Source organism: Pithys albifrons, chromosome 20 (assembly GCF_047495875.1).
Source record: "Pithys albifrons albifrons isolate INPA30051 chromosome 20, PitAlb_v1, whole genome shotgun sequence".
NCBI lineage: Eukaryota > Metazoa > Chordata > Aves > Passeriformes > Thamnophilidae > Pithys > Pithys albifrons.
Genome location: NC_092477.1, coordinates 8920365 through 8933936, shown reverse-complemented (window position 1 = coordinate 8933936; position 13572 = coordinate 8920365). Strand labels below are relative to the sequence as shown.

At 46.5% G+C, this 13572-nt stretch overlaps 1 protein-coding gene across 2 annotated transcripts; it reads right to left on the bottom strand.

The window, feature by feature from the left end:
• Nucleotides 1-719: 719 nt before the first annotated feature.
• On the bottom strand, nucleotides 720-13416 carry POMT1 (protein O-mannosyltransferase 1). 2 transcript variants are annotated; one of them, XM_071574722.1, is made up of 21 exons: nucleotides 13258-13416; nucleotides 12528-12651; nucleotides 11795-11938; nucleotides 11035-11141; nucleotides 10403-10453; nucleotides 9962-10108; nucleotides 8877-8988; nucleotides 8346-8411; nucleotides 8132-8225; nucleotides 7534-7689; nucleotides 6820-6950; nucleotides 6523-6618; nucleotides 5239-5331; nucleotides 4154-4250; nucleotides 3971-4063; nucleotides 3366-3486; nucleotides 3013-3110; nucleotides 2396-2509; nucleotides 1802-1928; nucleotides 1544-1721; nucleotides 720-1329 (listed from the first exon to the last, which is right to left on the bottom strand). In XM_071574722.1, the coding sequence occupies exons 3-21, from the start codon at nucleotides 11914-11916 to the stop codon at nucleotides 1155-1157; spliced, it is 2178 nt and encodes a 725-aa protein (XP_071430823.1). In that variant the 5' UTR covers nucleotides 11917-11938; nucleotides 12528-12651; nucleotides 13258-13416; the 3' UTR covers nucleotides 720-1154. The 2 variants fall into 2 exon arrangements, with proteins under 2 accessions (XP_071430823.1, XP_071430824.1); XM_071574723.1 differs by having other exon boundaries at nucleotides 13294-13416.
• Between the last annotated feature and the right edge of the window lie 156 nt (nucleotides 13417-13572).

Here is a 13572-nt window from a genome sequence, read left to right as displayed (position 1 = left end):
GAGCAGTGAGAAACTCCACGAAGAGTCCCTGGTTTGTGAGGCTGCTGTTTTAGGCAGCTTTGTGCAGGACCTGCTGCTGCAGCTACTGGGAGGTAAGAAATGAGTGTGGCCCAGGTACTGTAACTTCCAGAGATGGTTGGGTTTCAGTGTTTTGACCCTGAATACATGTGCACGAGCTAGAGCAGGTTTCCTTGTCAGCAGGATCAGTCCTACCTTGCCCAGAGTTCCTCTTCCCATGGGATTTGAGATGTAACCCTGCAGCCCAGTAAATACAATACAGCCATGGCTGGTAACAGGCCTCAGGCTTCACATCAATGCCACAAGGCCAGAGGATTCCTCTGGTTCTGCCTGATTTCCTGACTTGCTTGAAGTCTTGTTTTAGCTTGTTTAGCTGTAACAGCAGTTTTTTAATGTCTTTTTATTTTTGCTTATCTTCTTAAAAATTATGGTTATGCCAAATGATTATACATAGATAATGGTAACAAATCATTATTCTGTGCAGAGTGAACTATTTATAAACGTAGCTTAATGCATTATTTACATAAATAGGGATGATAGCAGAGCATTGAAAGTAGGGGCAAATCATGCATTGTTGAGGAATAGTCATGGGATGATGGTGAAGGCTGCAGGGCTAGTTACTGATTGTTAAAGGATGGATAAGCTTCGGAGCAGGGAAACCTTTTTTCCCAGGAGTAACAAGAGAAAAGTATCTGATGTGGTGGAGTGTCCATTTTTTGTAACTTTTATTGTGGAATTGTAGACCCAGGTCCTGGGAGACACATGAAATAGCCCTCAGTGCACTGTAGTGCAAGAAGGAAGAAACCACCACTGTCAGGAAAGAGGAAGAAGAAATTGTTGCAGCATGTTCTTCCCAAGAAAGGAGCTGGGAGGCTGTTGCCTGAAGTCAGCAACCTTCAGACCCTGAGGGGCAGTGGAAGGGTGAATGTTACAGGGGCAGACACTGGGAATTGTGCTCATGGCTGTGTTATTGTTGAGAGCTTTTCTGTAGCAGTGCTCTCTCTTTTCCTGTAATCATCAGATCTGGACTCCTGTCAATTACTTGATCCGACTGTTAAGATTTCAGTCATACTAACAATAAATTCTTGGCTTTGCACAGAAGGTGTTTCCTTTTGGCTGTAACCAGATTGTGGTGGTCACTGTTTTCGGAAGAGGATGTTCCAGCTGTCCTTCCAGCGCAAGTCCTTGAGTTCCGTCGCGGACAGCGCGGGCTGCCCGTAGGTCACGGGGCTGAAGGTGCAGTACACAAAGTACACCGAAGAGAACCAGCCTACAGTGAGTGCACTGAACATGCTCTTGAGCAGCACAGACCTGGGAGGTAAGAGGGAAAGAGCAGCCAAGTTATGGGCCAACCACTTCACCCAGAAGGAAGATCTACACCTGGCCTGTTTATAAAGGCAAGTGACAGAGTGTGAGCACTGCTAGGAAAAACAAAACACTGCTTTCCCTGCAGCAGCCTGCCCTGGAGAAAAGAACTGTGCTGCTTCTCTTGTTAAAGAGCACTATCTCTGTTAAAGCCAAATACCTGCAGAGATGATCACCAAGATGCTGCAGTACGATGGGAATCAGGAGAATCTGGAATGTGAGGGCAGGCAGGTAGTGGTACAGGAAAAGTGTTTTCTCCATCAGGAAGAAAGGCAGGTAGTTCACAGCCCAGCCTCCAGCACAGACACCCCCAGCTGACACCCAGAGCTGCCAGGCATCTGCAGGAGACAGGAGATGGCATCTCAGAGCAGAACAAGCTACAACCCTCCACCACGACACACACACAGTGAAATCAGACCTTCAGGGATGTCATAAATCTTCCTCCTCCGTCGTAGCAAGTACCACAGGGACAGACACATGTAGACCAGAGCAGCAGCATTAGCTGAAGCCCAGGTGACAGCATTCCCAAGGAGGTGGATCTGGGCCTGCAGGATAGATGATGGTCTAAGCCAGAAGCAGGAACATGCTGTGGTTCTTTTAGCTAAGTTTAAATATTACCAACACATACTTGCTAAAATTAAACCTCGGAGTGTGCCTGGCTAGTAACCTGGAACAAAGCTGGTTGATAAACTTTGCTGCTTTAAGACCCTTTTGTAATGGAAGGCATTTGAAAGATGAACTCATCTTCTAAATGGAAGCAACAATGGAAACGATTAAACTGCAGATTACTTTTTTTAAAAATGCAAGACATTATTTAATTAAAAGCAGCTACTGTCAAAGCTGTATCTCATGCTAAAATAAAAAACCTCAACCCCTTGAGAAAATACATGAATATAGAAGGAGTCCTTGGCTGGAACTGAAGCCCTGCTCTGACTCCTACTCCTGGAGCTCATAAGGAGCTGGATTCTCCTTTCTCACCAAGTTCACAGTTACTTCTGCCTCTTGTACTTACCCCAGAGGTCGGGTGGAGCCAGTAGGCAATATTTGTGTTCATTGTGATCCAGTCCAGAGCAGAGGAGCTGTACTTATGTTCTGTGTCTTCATTTTTTAATGTGAGGATTTTCCACTAGGAAAAAAAATAAACAGCTTTTAGAATTAGAACAAGAGGTGGGATAGCAGGCATGGGTGAACAGCTCCAGATGTAAGATGCTAAGTTCCTAACCTGGGAGTGGAGAAATATTTTACCTATGTCACATGGATACTGATCAATACAATGGTTTCATTTTGTTCTTATATAATGCACTTTTCTTAGTGAATTTCTGCAGTGGTAGTAAGGGGCATCAAAACTACTGACTACACACACCACACATTACAGTTCAGTTTCTTGCTGCTTCTGGGTGCCAAAAGATTTTTCTCCCCCTTTTTTGTTACACAATCACTTGGGTATTCATTACTGAACAGCACAGGTCTCTAATGCCCTTATAAGTGCATTCTAAAATATTTTATTCAGTGAGGAAGCCAAACTATCAGCAAGCAATAAACAATGAAATCTCAGGCTCAGTCTGCAGAAATGCTCAAGTTCCTGCTCTGCAGCAGAAGGAAAGATGAAGGGAATAACGAGACACTCGCCTGCAATTCTGTGAACTTTGCCATGAAACTGAGGTTTTTACTGATGTCCATCTGTGTGGGAGAGTGGAGTTCCACTTCTCTCTCTTTTTGCTCTTGGCCTAGAAGAAAACAGCATAGCTCAGAAATAACCACAGAACAGGCAGAAAGTAGAAAGGGGAGAGAGCATATAGGATATACCCTTAACTCCTCACTCTTCCGGGAGTCCTTCTCCAGTACATACCCAACTGCAACAGCACTCTAAAGGAATTTGCCAGGATTCTGACAACATGATAGGGCCAGAGCCTGCTGAACACACATCCATACAGTAATTCCCATCAACATCAAGCATGCTACAGAGATCTGCTAAGACATACTTTTCCCGTATCTGTGCTCTTCCACATTCCACAGCATGCTCTGGTGGTAGCCTTTGGACAGCTTCTCTCCAACCACCTCCAGCTGCCGGTATCCCCACTCGGGCAGAGACGCTCCACTGAGCTGAAAGTGAAAGGTGACTGTGAACTTACAGTCCTGCCAATCTGAGCTTCAGGATGGAAGTTCCCAGGCCATGCCTGAGCAGTGGAGGACAGCAAGGGACTGCTAAAAAGTGTGTGAAGAGTCACCACAGTACTGTCTCAACAAATGCCACAGCCAATGGCAGACTGAAGATCCTTCCAGCCACTGTCACAGGCTACACACAGACTCAGCATCGGATTCTAAGCCCCAGTTGTGTACAGTGGGCAGAACCTCCTGAGAAACAGGACAGCTCTGGTGCTGAAAAGGGATGAAGTATGACTACCTAAAACATGTGCTGCTCTTTTGTCACATTAAGCAAGTTTCTCATCTCTTTATTTACTTAGTTATTTTTGTAGTTGTTTAGGTATTTGGGAGCAGACAGATATGTAGTTTGTGAGATTACAAGAACTGCACAAAGCAAAAGCTGTAGGCTTTTTTTTATGTTTATAAACATAACCCCACTTGCCTTTAGCACTGCAGAGGTGTTGACATGAACAAACCTCACTTCTGACAGAATTGTCTTCCACACATCCGTGTCAGACTCCCGATTTACAATCTCCTACAAAAGAGAGATGGCTTTGGATCATTTGTTGTCCCAGCTGTTTCTGCTGGAGCATGATCAGCTCCTCCCCTCCCTTTGACCACTCACCACTCTCCAGAGATTCTGTGCTGGCATGGAGATGTTATAATCAATATAGCAGGAAACTTCTTGGGAGTGGGGGCTGAGAGGGGCAGCAACATCATGCCTAGAAGACAAGTAAGGTAAGATCCTCCCCCACCATTTCCCAAATTCATGTAAAAAGCAAACCCATATGAAACTGGCTTAGACTGGATTCAGTAATAAAGCAAAAAGTAACTCACTTACACAGATTGCACTGTTTACTCTGAGAGAGAGCACTCCCCACAACCCAGAGCTGCCAGGAACAGGCTCAGAGGAAGCCAGTGCAGATGCCTGCGATGCCAGGCTGAAGAACAAGCACTGATTGTGACAAACAGAGACGTCGTTCACTGGGGTTTCCAATAATGAACAAATTAGGTTTGGAAGGAACACAGCAAAAATCCAAGGTCAGAACAGCCCCATTCCTAATCTGAGGGATATTCAAGCACATGCCCTTTGGAAAGCAGGCAGGAGGCAATTTCATACTGCAGGCTTTCAAAAAAGGCAGGAATCTGTAGCAATGAGCCACAGCACACCAGATTCTCCAGCATATTTTCCTAACTCCCCAAGCACATCCTTCGTGCAGCAGAGTGCCATCAAAGTCAGTGGAGTTGGCTTTGGGTTGTTACACAAAATACTAAATACCTGCACTTGCCTGGAGGGGGGGCAGTGAAGGATGAAGGCTCACATAGGGGACACTGTTTAGGAATCTTCAGAACTACCATGAAAAGAACATGGGAAAAACCATGGGAAAAATCACTGGTCCCTTGTAAAGACCAGAAACAATGAGCAGCCACTGAGCATTTTGTGATTAGGATCAAATCCCACTTCCAAGTCAACTGCAAAAAATAAATAAGCACACAGCATCCTTCCTCTGGGCCACAGGGATGGTTTATCGAACTAACCACATGAGCTCCCTCCTTGCTCCACTGTCAATCCATGAGTAACAGGCAGTTTATGGCATATCTGAATGCAAGGTCACTGTGCTTCAACCCCTGAAGGGTTACTCTGAGAGACAACACAGCAGAGTGAGGCAGGCTTGGCAGAGCAGAGCACGAGGAAAGGAAAGGACTTACGTGTTGAGGTAGCGGGTTGTGATGCCGTGGACCAGCTGCACGATGTGCCCGTGCCTGACGGGCCGCGGGGGGTTACCCACCACCAGCTGCTGCCTGGGGAAGAGATACCCAAAAGGAAATGGTTAAATTTTATATATCTTGACATACAACACAACCTTGTCATGAATAAACTGCTAGGTCAAGAAGGTGCAGGCAGGGACAGACATTTAGGCAGGAAGATGAGAAATTACAGTAATATATAGACTGTACCAGAATGGAAACAAAGCTCATCAAGGCGAAGGTGAGTTAAGGGCACAGTGAGTCAGTGTCAGTAATGGGATACTGACACTGCAGGCATTAGGTCAGTGGTCTGAATCCAGGTCAGTCAACAGGGAATTAAGGTTATGCCCATCCCACAGCTGTTTGGTGGCTTCTGTGGAACATGGGAGTGCTTCAGTGAGTCTGACAAGTGCTGTACTACAGATGATACCACTTTGGCAGAATTATAAGACAGATCAATGGCTTTCTCCACCCTGCAGAACAAACTCTCATCTGGCTTCTGGACAGCCCATGGCAAGGAGGAACACTGCAGTTCACCATACAGCTTGCCTGTATTTTACTGTTCTACAGAAGGACTTTGCACCTTTCAGTGTTTGTAGGAGTCTTGAGTTTAAAGATTTTTAAGAATACATTGGATTTCTGTACTTCTGGTAGAGTCCCTGCTTGAAAGGTTTGCACCATGGACAAACTTTCCCAACATAGATATGATTTATAATGACACACAGCCCTTCTAGGAGGACTCTTTGTACAGTTCCCAGAGCAACATGAGAAACCTACAAAAGCAATTTCTTGATCAATATATAATTATATCACTCAAGGGCTTTCACTGGCAAAAGGAGTACAAAGAGTTCTGCTCTGCACTGACAGTGACAATGGCAAGACACTTCAGCACAAGCCAGGCCTCTCAGGTACAGGCACTGCTTGGAATGCCTCCCCATGCAGCAGATTCTAAGCTTATCCCACACTTTAATAAAAAGAACTACTCATTTTGCAGAAGTGATTTCTACTCTCTTCTGAGACTCAAGTTTGATAAAACCCACCAAGACACTCTAATGCCATGGCTCACACACTTCAAAAAGCCAAACTTCCCTTTCATGCAAAGCACCTGAAGAATTTACACTGGTCCTGTGAGTCTTTCAAGTTTCCCTTGTGCACAGCACAGCCCACGTTCTGGCAGGAGCAGTTCAGACAGGATTTCAGAGTTAGGTTAGGTTTTGGAAGCATTTGAATCTCTTGCATACTCACACTCCAGGATCTTTGACAATCCACCAGTTGTTCACATCCTTGAAAGGATAGCATGTCACCTGCTGTTGATGGGAACTCCCTCGGCCATTCTCATACCTGTACAGAAAATTTAAAACCCCACAGAAGTGTAATGACACATTTCTGTGCTCACCAGTCACAGCCACACAAACCAGCACCAGATCACTGGCTCATTCCTACAGAGCACAGGGAATCTGAAGGATTAACACAGGCATTGCCAGGACACAGATCATGATACTTGGACTGGCAGGTGAAGTACCTTCCACCCAGACTCCTCACCTGATGGGATAAGTATTCGTGTGAGAATGGAGCCAACACTGCATGGGCTTGCCCAGCACGTTCCGCAGAGTGATCTGAGAGCCGTAGGCCACCTCCAAGGGCTGCCCCTGGGTGATTCGAGCCAGCCCACCCTGAGAAGTGTAAGGACAGGATAAGAAGAAAGAAGCAGAAACAACCCAGAGGCTGCTGAAATTCTATTATGTCACCTGTCACTTTTAACATAGCAGATCTTAGCACAGTGCCTTCTCATTTGGTTTTACCTACAAAAATCAAGTCTTGCAACACCATACCCAGCAGACAGTAAATACACCAATGCCTAAAAGACTACAGGATCTCAGGGAATATCCCAAAAGCCAGGCTGTTCTAAAAGACAGACTAAGCACTCCTGTTGCATACCATGTCACCATTCTCTAAGAGTTCAACATCTCCTTCTTGTTTCCTGTAGGAAGAGACAAACCTTCAGCAGAAGAGTGAATATAGAGTTCTTGGTTCACTGGGGGAAGCTTTTCATTTCTTATTTATTAGCATTTCAGTCATTATTATTTCATCTTCAAGCAGTACTACAGCAGCAAAGTGGTTAAATGACATAAAAAGAACCAATAGGCAGGATCAGCGGCACAGGATTGCACACATTTCTTCTAACAGTGAACATAATATGACAGATTTCCCCTTCTTCTCCCTAATAAATGAGATCTATGGCCACATTGCCTTTACCTCTAAGCTGGCTTGGAAGGCACTTGTCATGATCTGGTCGTGAGGCCCAGAGCGGTAGAGCAAAGCCAGGTGAACATAGAAGAAGGACAGGTACATCACCACAGGGAGGACAATGAGGGCCAGACCCCGGGCCAGGAAATGGCACAGCAAGGAAACCTGGGGGAACAGAGAAAGCTCACTGCTTCAGTGATCCAGATATTAAAAGTATTAAAAATACCAGTGCACTTGGCTTTATTGTTTGTCTTTTCTAGGTTTCCCCCACCACCCTCATGAAGCTGTAACTTTGTGGACAACTGGGTAACTTCCATTGAGGATCTGAACTGGAGCCAGCAAAAGCCATGGGAGACAGTGCAGGTTTTGAGTTACAAATCACCAAGACATGGAAAAGGACAGAAAAGCCAGTCACATACATATTTTTCTTAAACTTAACTCCATCTTCCCCAGAATCTGAGCTGGGAGCTGTTCTGTGATGAGAGGGTTTCCAGACCAGGAATTTTAGCATAATTTTAGTACAGACAGCATTGTTATCTGTGGGCTCCTGGCTGGTTCCTGCACTGAGAAGTTACACATAATATGTTTTGCATGTTGTAGTACCTACATTTGACAAGTTCTGGTCTCCTATCATGTGCCAGAAGTGGAGCCCTGCAATGGCCAAGAGCAGTATATAGGTAAACAGGCCCATGTACTTCACTCTGAGAAGAAATTGAATAAAAAATGAACATGGTTAAAAACTACACAATTACAAGATATAAATATTCAAACTTGCCCTTGAACAGGAGGCATTAAAGTCCAAGTAAGACACCATCACTTACCCAACTGCACATGAACAGGCTACTCCAGTCAGCAGGAGCCAAAACCACCAGCTTCCAGAGAAGGAACTTAAAGATAAATGTATTAAATCACTTGCTGGCCTTGGTTTAAAGATAATTTCACTATACTAAATACTTCTTTATCCTCTAGAAGGATCAGAGAACAAACAAGACAAATATATCTAAATTCAGTGCCTGTAAACATTAATAAAGGAGCATCAAGTGACCTGGTTATGTGCACAGAAGGAAACCTTCCAATAAAAAATGTGGGTGGGCAAAGAAGTGCTCCCAAGGGATTTTATTTCTATTGTAAAACAAAATTAAAAGACAACCTTTCTAACAGTTACAACAGTCTTTAATGCTGCTGAGAAAACTTCTGGAGCAGCCATATGAAGGGTCAAAGCATTGGGTTTTACAGACAGATTAAGTCAATTATAGAATGGTGAAATGACTTACAGGATCAAAACAACAGTCTGTGACAAAAAGGAGCCACCACAAGCACATGCAAAAGGATGGGAGACAATCCAAATTTACCTGTGCCTTTGCAAATTGTGGAACTTCAGGTAGGACAAAACTGCGAGTAGGATAAAAAAAATCAATATTGATTCCAGGAGCATGAACCTTGACTGAGTGATCAGAGAGTTCTCTGTTGGGAAAGACAGACATAAAATTAGAGAAATTTGTCTACAGGGAAGTGCTATCTCAGACAATTGCACTGTTATCCAACAGAAGGACCTGCCCTTTAGGGACAGCCAATCCCTACTGGCTGTAATGGGGAAGTGCTGGGTTTATAGAGACTAAAACGTTCCAGCAGGAGCAAAGTACACAGCCATAACTGTCTCCAAGAGAAAGAGGTGGGCAAGCAGTGAAGTCTGGCAGGAGGCAGATAAAGCTGCCATGTTTCCTGCAAAGGCAAAGAAAATCAATGCTGGGAGATCCAGAGAGGTGCTTCTCAAGGCAGAAAGAGTCAGGGCAGTGAGCCCAGCAGACAATGAACACGACAGCAAAGCTGCAAGGAAGGGAGATGTAATGAGCCAGAATCAGAGCAGTCAATAGTCAGGAGAAGTTTCTCTTATCAGGCTTCTAAAGGGCTGCTGAGAGGCTCTTGTCCTTTCAGGCAGCTGCCAGTAGCCCCTCAGAGAAAAAAAATGAACTGAGCTGTACACACCAACACAGTGTCAAGTCACAGTGCTAAGGACACAGGAGGGTTTGCTGCAGTTTGGAGATGAAGAAATTTGATGAGCTCTGACTTGCAAGTAGGGTTATCCTGCTGTTAAAAACCAGTATGTTGTAATTCATTCTGTAAAATTCTGAGGAAGGGAGTACAGGCCTCCCTGGATACAAGAAATGGGGTTTTATGTGAGGCTTTGCTTGATAATGAAAGGAACTTGTACAAAGTCCAGAAGGGCAGCCTGCTGCAGAGCTGTGAGGATAGAGGGGACCAGGGAGGCTCAGCACAGACTGACAAGTGCCAGGGCTGGATCCAGGCTCTGCTATCCATTGTCAGTGTTCTGTGGGGAGATGCCACTCCAGCCTTCTATGCACCCCAAAAATTCCTAAGGGGAAAAAGGACTCTTATCCCCATGTATGAAGAATGGGGCTCAGTGGAATAATCTTACCTAGGAGGATCAGAAGAGCAGCTGCAAGTGCAGCACAGTGGGAGAAGTGCAGTTCAACCAGAATCTGGTAGGCTAAAGGCACACAGAGAGCACCAGCCAGTGCTGGCAGGAGCCGCAGGGACCACACAGGAACATTTGTGGTGTATTCTGAAACAGGAGGCAACAGTGAGGCACCAGTTAGAAACTGCAGAGAGCACAGATCACTACAGGACTTTTTAGTTGTTGAATCTAACTCTGATTTGTGCTCATTTATTGTCCAGCTTGTACTGCTTGTTTTAGCTGAATTTAAAAATCTGTGCCCTGTACTACTTCTGTTTGAGACCTGCAGGAGACTTAATTAAGAGGAGTGAAGCTGTTGGGTAAACTGTTATTTCCACTAGTCAGGCAAAAGGAATCTGCTTATTTTCTCAAAAGAATGAATCAGTTAAAATCAGCTCTTACCAGCTCCAATCTTGTTCCATAAGAAATTTCCATCAAATCCTCCTAAGTAACCTACAACATAAACAACAATTCAGAATTTCCAGTCTCACAAGTATAAAAATGGGGGCTAAACTGGGAACCACTTCCCAAACACACAGCTGTTCCATGCATGAGGGCCCCCTTTCCCAAAAGGGTCCTCTTTGATAGTGCTCTGCCTGCAGCAGTGCTTGAGAATGTGCAGAGGCACAAAGATATAAATTGGGAACGACAGATTCTCAGTGACAAGGTCAGATGTATATTTAATCTCTCCTTCCCATACAGACACTTTCATGTTGTGCATATCTCAGCTACAGGAACTCAGGCCTGAGAGCCTGTTTGTTGTCTGTTTCTTGTCACCAGCAGTTCTCATCTTACCTTTCTCTTTATCCAAAAGATTGGAGAACAGTGAGGTAATGGATACATGGATCTATCACCTCCTGTCTACTCCTACAACAGCTCCCCAACAACACAAAATAAAGAAAAACCCAATTCTCTCAACATCTCTCATGTGCCTTGTGGTTTCCACCCATTACTGGATCTGATCACTCATTTTTAACCAGCACTTCTCTGTTCCACAGAACAGGCACTTCCCAGCTCCAGGAGAGCCCACCTACCTCCCAAGGCCAGCAGCATGTGGCCAAAAGGTGGGCCACTGTCATCCACAAAGAAGATCCTCTTCATGTAGAGGGAAACAAATTGGCCATAATAAACTTCATCAAAACTGAAACACAAGAAGCAGAAATATGTCAAATCTAACTGGAATTATCCTGCAGGGGTACCAGGAAAGCAAGCACTGATTTGTTGGCAGAAAGTTAAGAATAAAATGAAGCACTGAGGTTTCGTACCTTTACTTTCCCCTCAGGAAGTTTTATTAGGGAAACACTATCACTGTACTAGAATTGTTCAGCCTGGAAAAGAGAAGGCCCAGGGGTGGCCTCCCAGTACCCAAAGGGATCCAGTGGGAAAGATGGAGAGAGACTACAAGGGCCTGCAGTGACAGGACAAGGGGGAGTGGCTTCACACTGACAGGGAGTAGGTTTAGATTGAATATTAGGAAGAAATTCTTCCCTGTGAGGGTAGTGAGGCCCTGGCACGGGTTGCCCAGAGAAGCTGTGGCTGCCCCATCCCTGGAAGTGTCCAAGGCCAGGCTGGACTTGGAGCAACCTGGGATAGTGGGACGTGTCCCTGCTCATGGCAAGGGGTTGGAACAAGATGAGTTTAAGGTCCCTTCCAACCCAAACCATTCTATGATTCTATGACTTACAGAGGCTGAAATCAGTCAAGCTCTGCTCTTCTTTGCTTGCATTCTTACTCACAAAGGTTTAAAAAACAAGTCTGTGTCATTCCAGGTAGAAAATAAACCCTTATACTCACACCACAGCCCGTGGATAGCAAAGCCCCCAAAGACGGCTGATTAATCCCAGCACAGTCAGTGCCACGACGCTGACATTGATCTCTGCAGTGACCACAACAGGCTCCTTCAGAAACTCCAACATCCTGTCAAAGGTTTGTCAGAACCTTGAAGAGCAGGAGAGAAGAGCAGCAGTGACTCTCTGGCTCGCAGTGAGCTGAGCATCACTTAATAAAAAGCATCACTAATTTCTGCTACGAAACTCATGGTAACTCATAAAGTTCTCTTCTCTCCAAATTTACCAGTTTTTGTTGTATCTGCAGGAGTAACTCTAAAAAGCAAATTATTAAACTGACACATTTTTCATCTGCCCTGCTTCTGCCTGCAGTATTAAGCTGGAAACTTTGCTTGTTCTTCTACTGGTTCTGGAGAAGAACAGTTTAATTCCAGCTTATACTCTGCTTTGTGCAAAGCAAACCTCTCAGCCTGCATTCTGGTGGACAAAGCACAAGCTCAGGCACCAGCTGAGCTCAGTACCTGGACATTTTAGAGCTCAGGTAGCTTAAAAAAACCCCAAAAGTTACCTCCTTGCAAACTGAAGTATTTCTTTAGGGGTGGGAGAGAGGCAGAACCCACAGAGACCTCTTCCTTCAAAAGCTGGTTACTGGAGCACAGGTGTAGGTGCTGTAGGAAGCAGAACTGCTAAAAGCTAGGTCAGAAAACAGCAGGGAGTCAGTGCTGTGCCTCCTCACTCACCTCAGCACAACGGAAAGTCACCACAATAAATCCATCTGCGTGGCTTTGATCAGGGCAGAACACAGCAGGATGTGAGCACATCACCGCCCTCCCGAGCAGCGCCACTCGCCTGGTTTCCCTCCGCCTACAAAACACAGAGAATGGAGTTTTTCAGGAGCCTCTGGCAAAGCTGAGCTTCCCACCCGTTCTCTGTCACCACCTCACAGGCTCCCCGAGAGCACCTGATGGCCAGGACAGTGCTGGGCCCTGCCCCGTGTCACCCACCCCCAGTGCCCCTGTGGGGCAGGGGCGGCACGAACCGCCCCCCACAGACCCCAACGGGGGGGACGCGGGGGCGGCGGCACCGCAGTGCCGGGACCGGGATCGGGTTCGGGATCAGGACCAGGACAGGGACCAGAACTGGGATCAGGTCCAGGACAGGGATCAGGACCGAAATCAGGACCAGGAGCAGGACGGGGATCAGGAGCAGGACCAGGGCCAGAACCGTGAGCAGGAGCTGAACCAGGACGAGGGCCAGGACAGGGACCAGGACCGGAATCAGGACCAGGACAGGGATCAGGACCGAAATCAGGACCAGGACTAGGACCAGGACCAGAACCGGGAGCAGGAGCTGAACCAGGACGAGGACCAGGATGGGAATCAGGAGCAGGATCGGGACCAAGAGCAGGATGGGGACCAGGATCGGGATCGGAATGAGGACCATGACCGGGATGAGGACCAAGACCAGTACCAGGACGGGGATCAGGATGAGGATCAGGACACGGACCAGGACCGAGAACAGGAGCAGGAACGGGATGAGGACCAGGACCAGGATCACGATCGCGCCCAGCACTTCCCACTTCCCTCCCCCTCTTCGGGCCCCCCTCAGGGGGCGGGACCATCCCACTCGCGCGCCACCCGCCCCTACCTGTCCGTGCCGGATGTGACGTCAGACGCACAGCCGACGCGTGGGCGGGGCATACGCAGACCCGGATGTGTTGCCGTAGCAACGGCGGCCGCGTGTGGCCACCGTGTCCAGGGCCTGCACTGGCACCGGCCCCGCCAC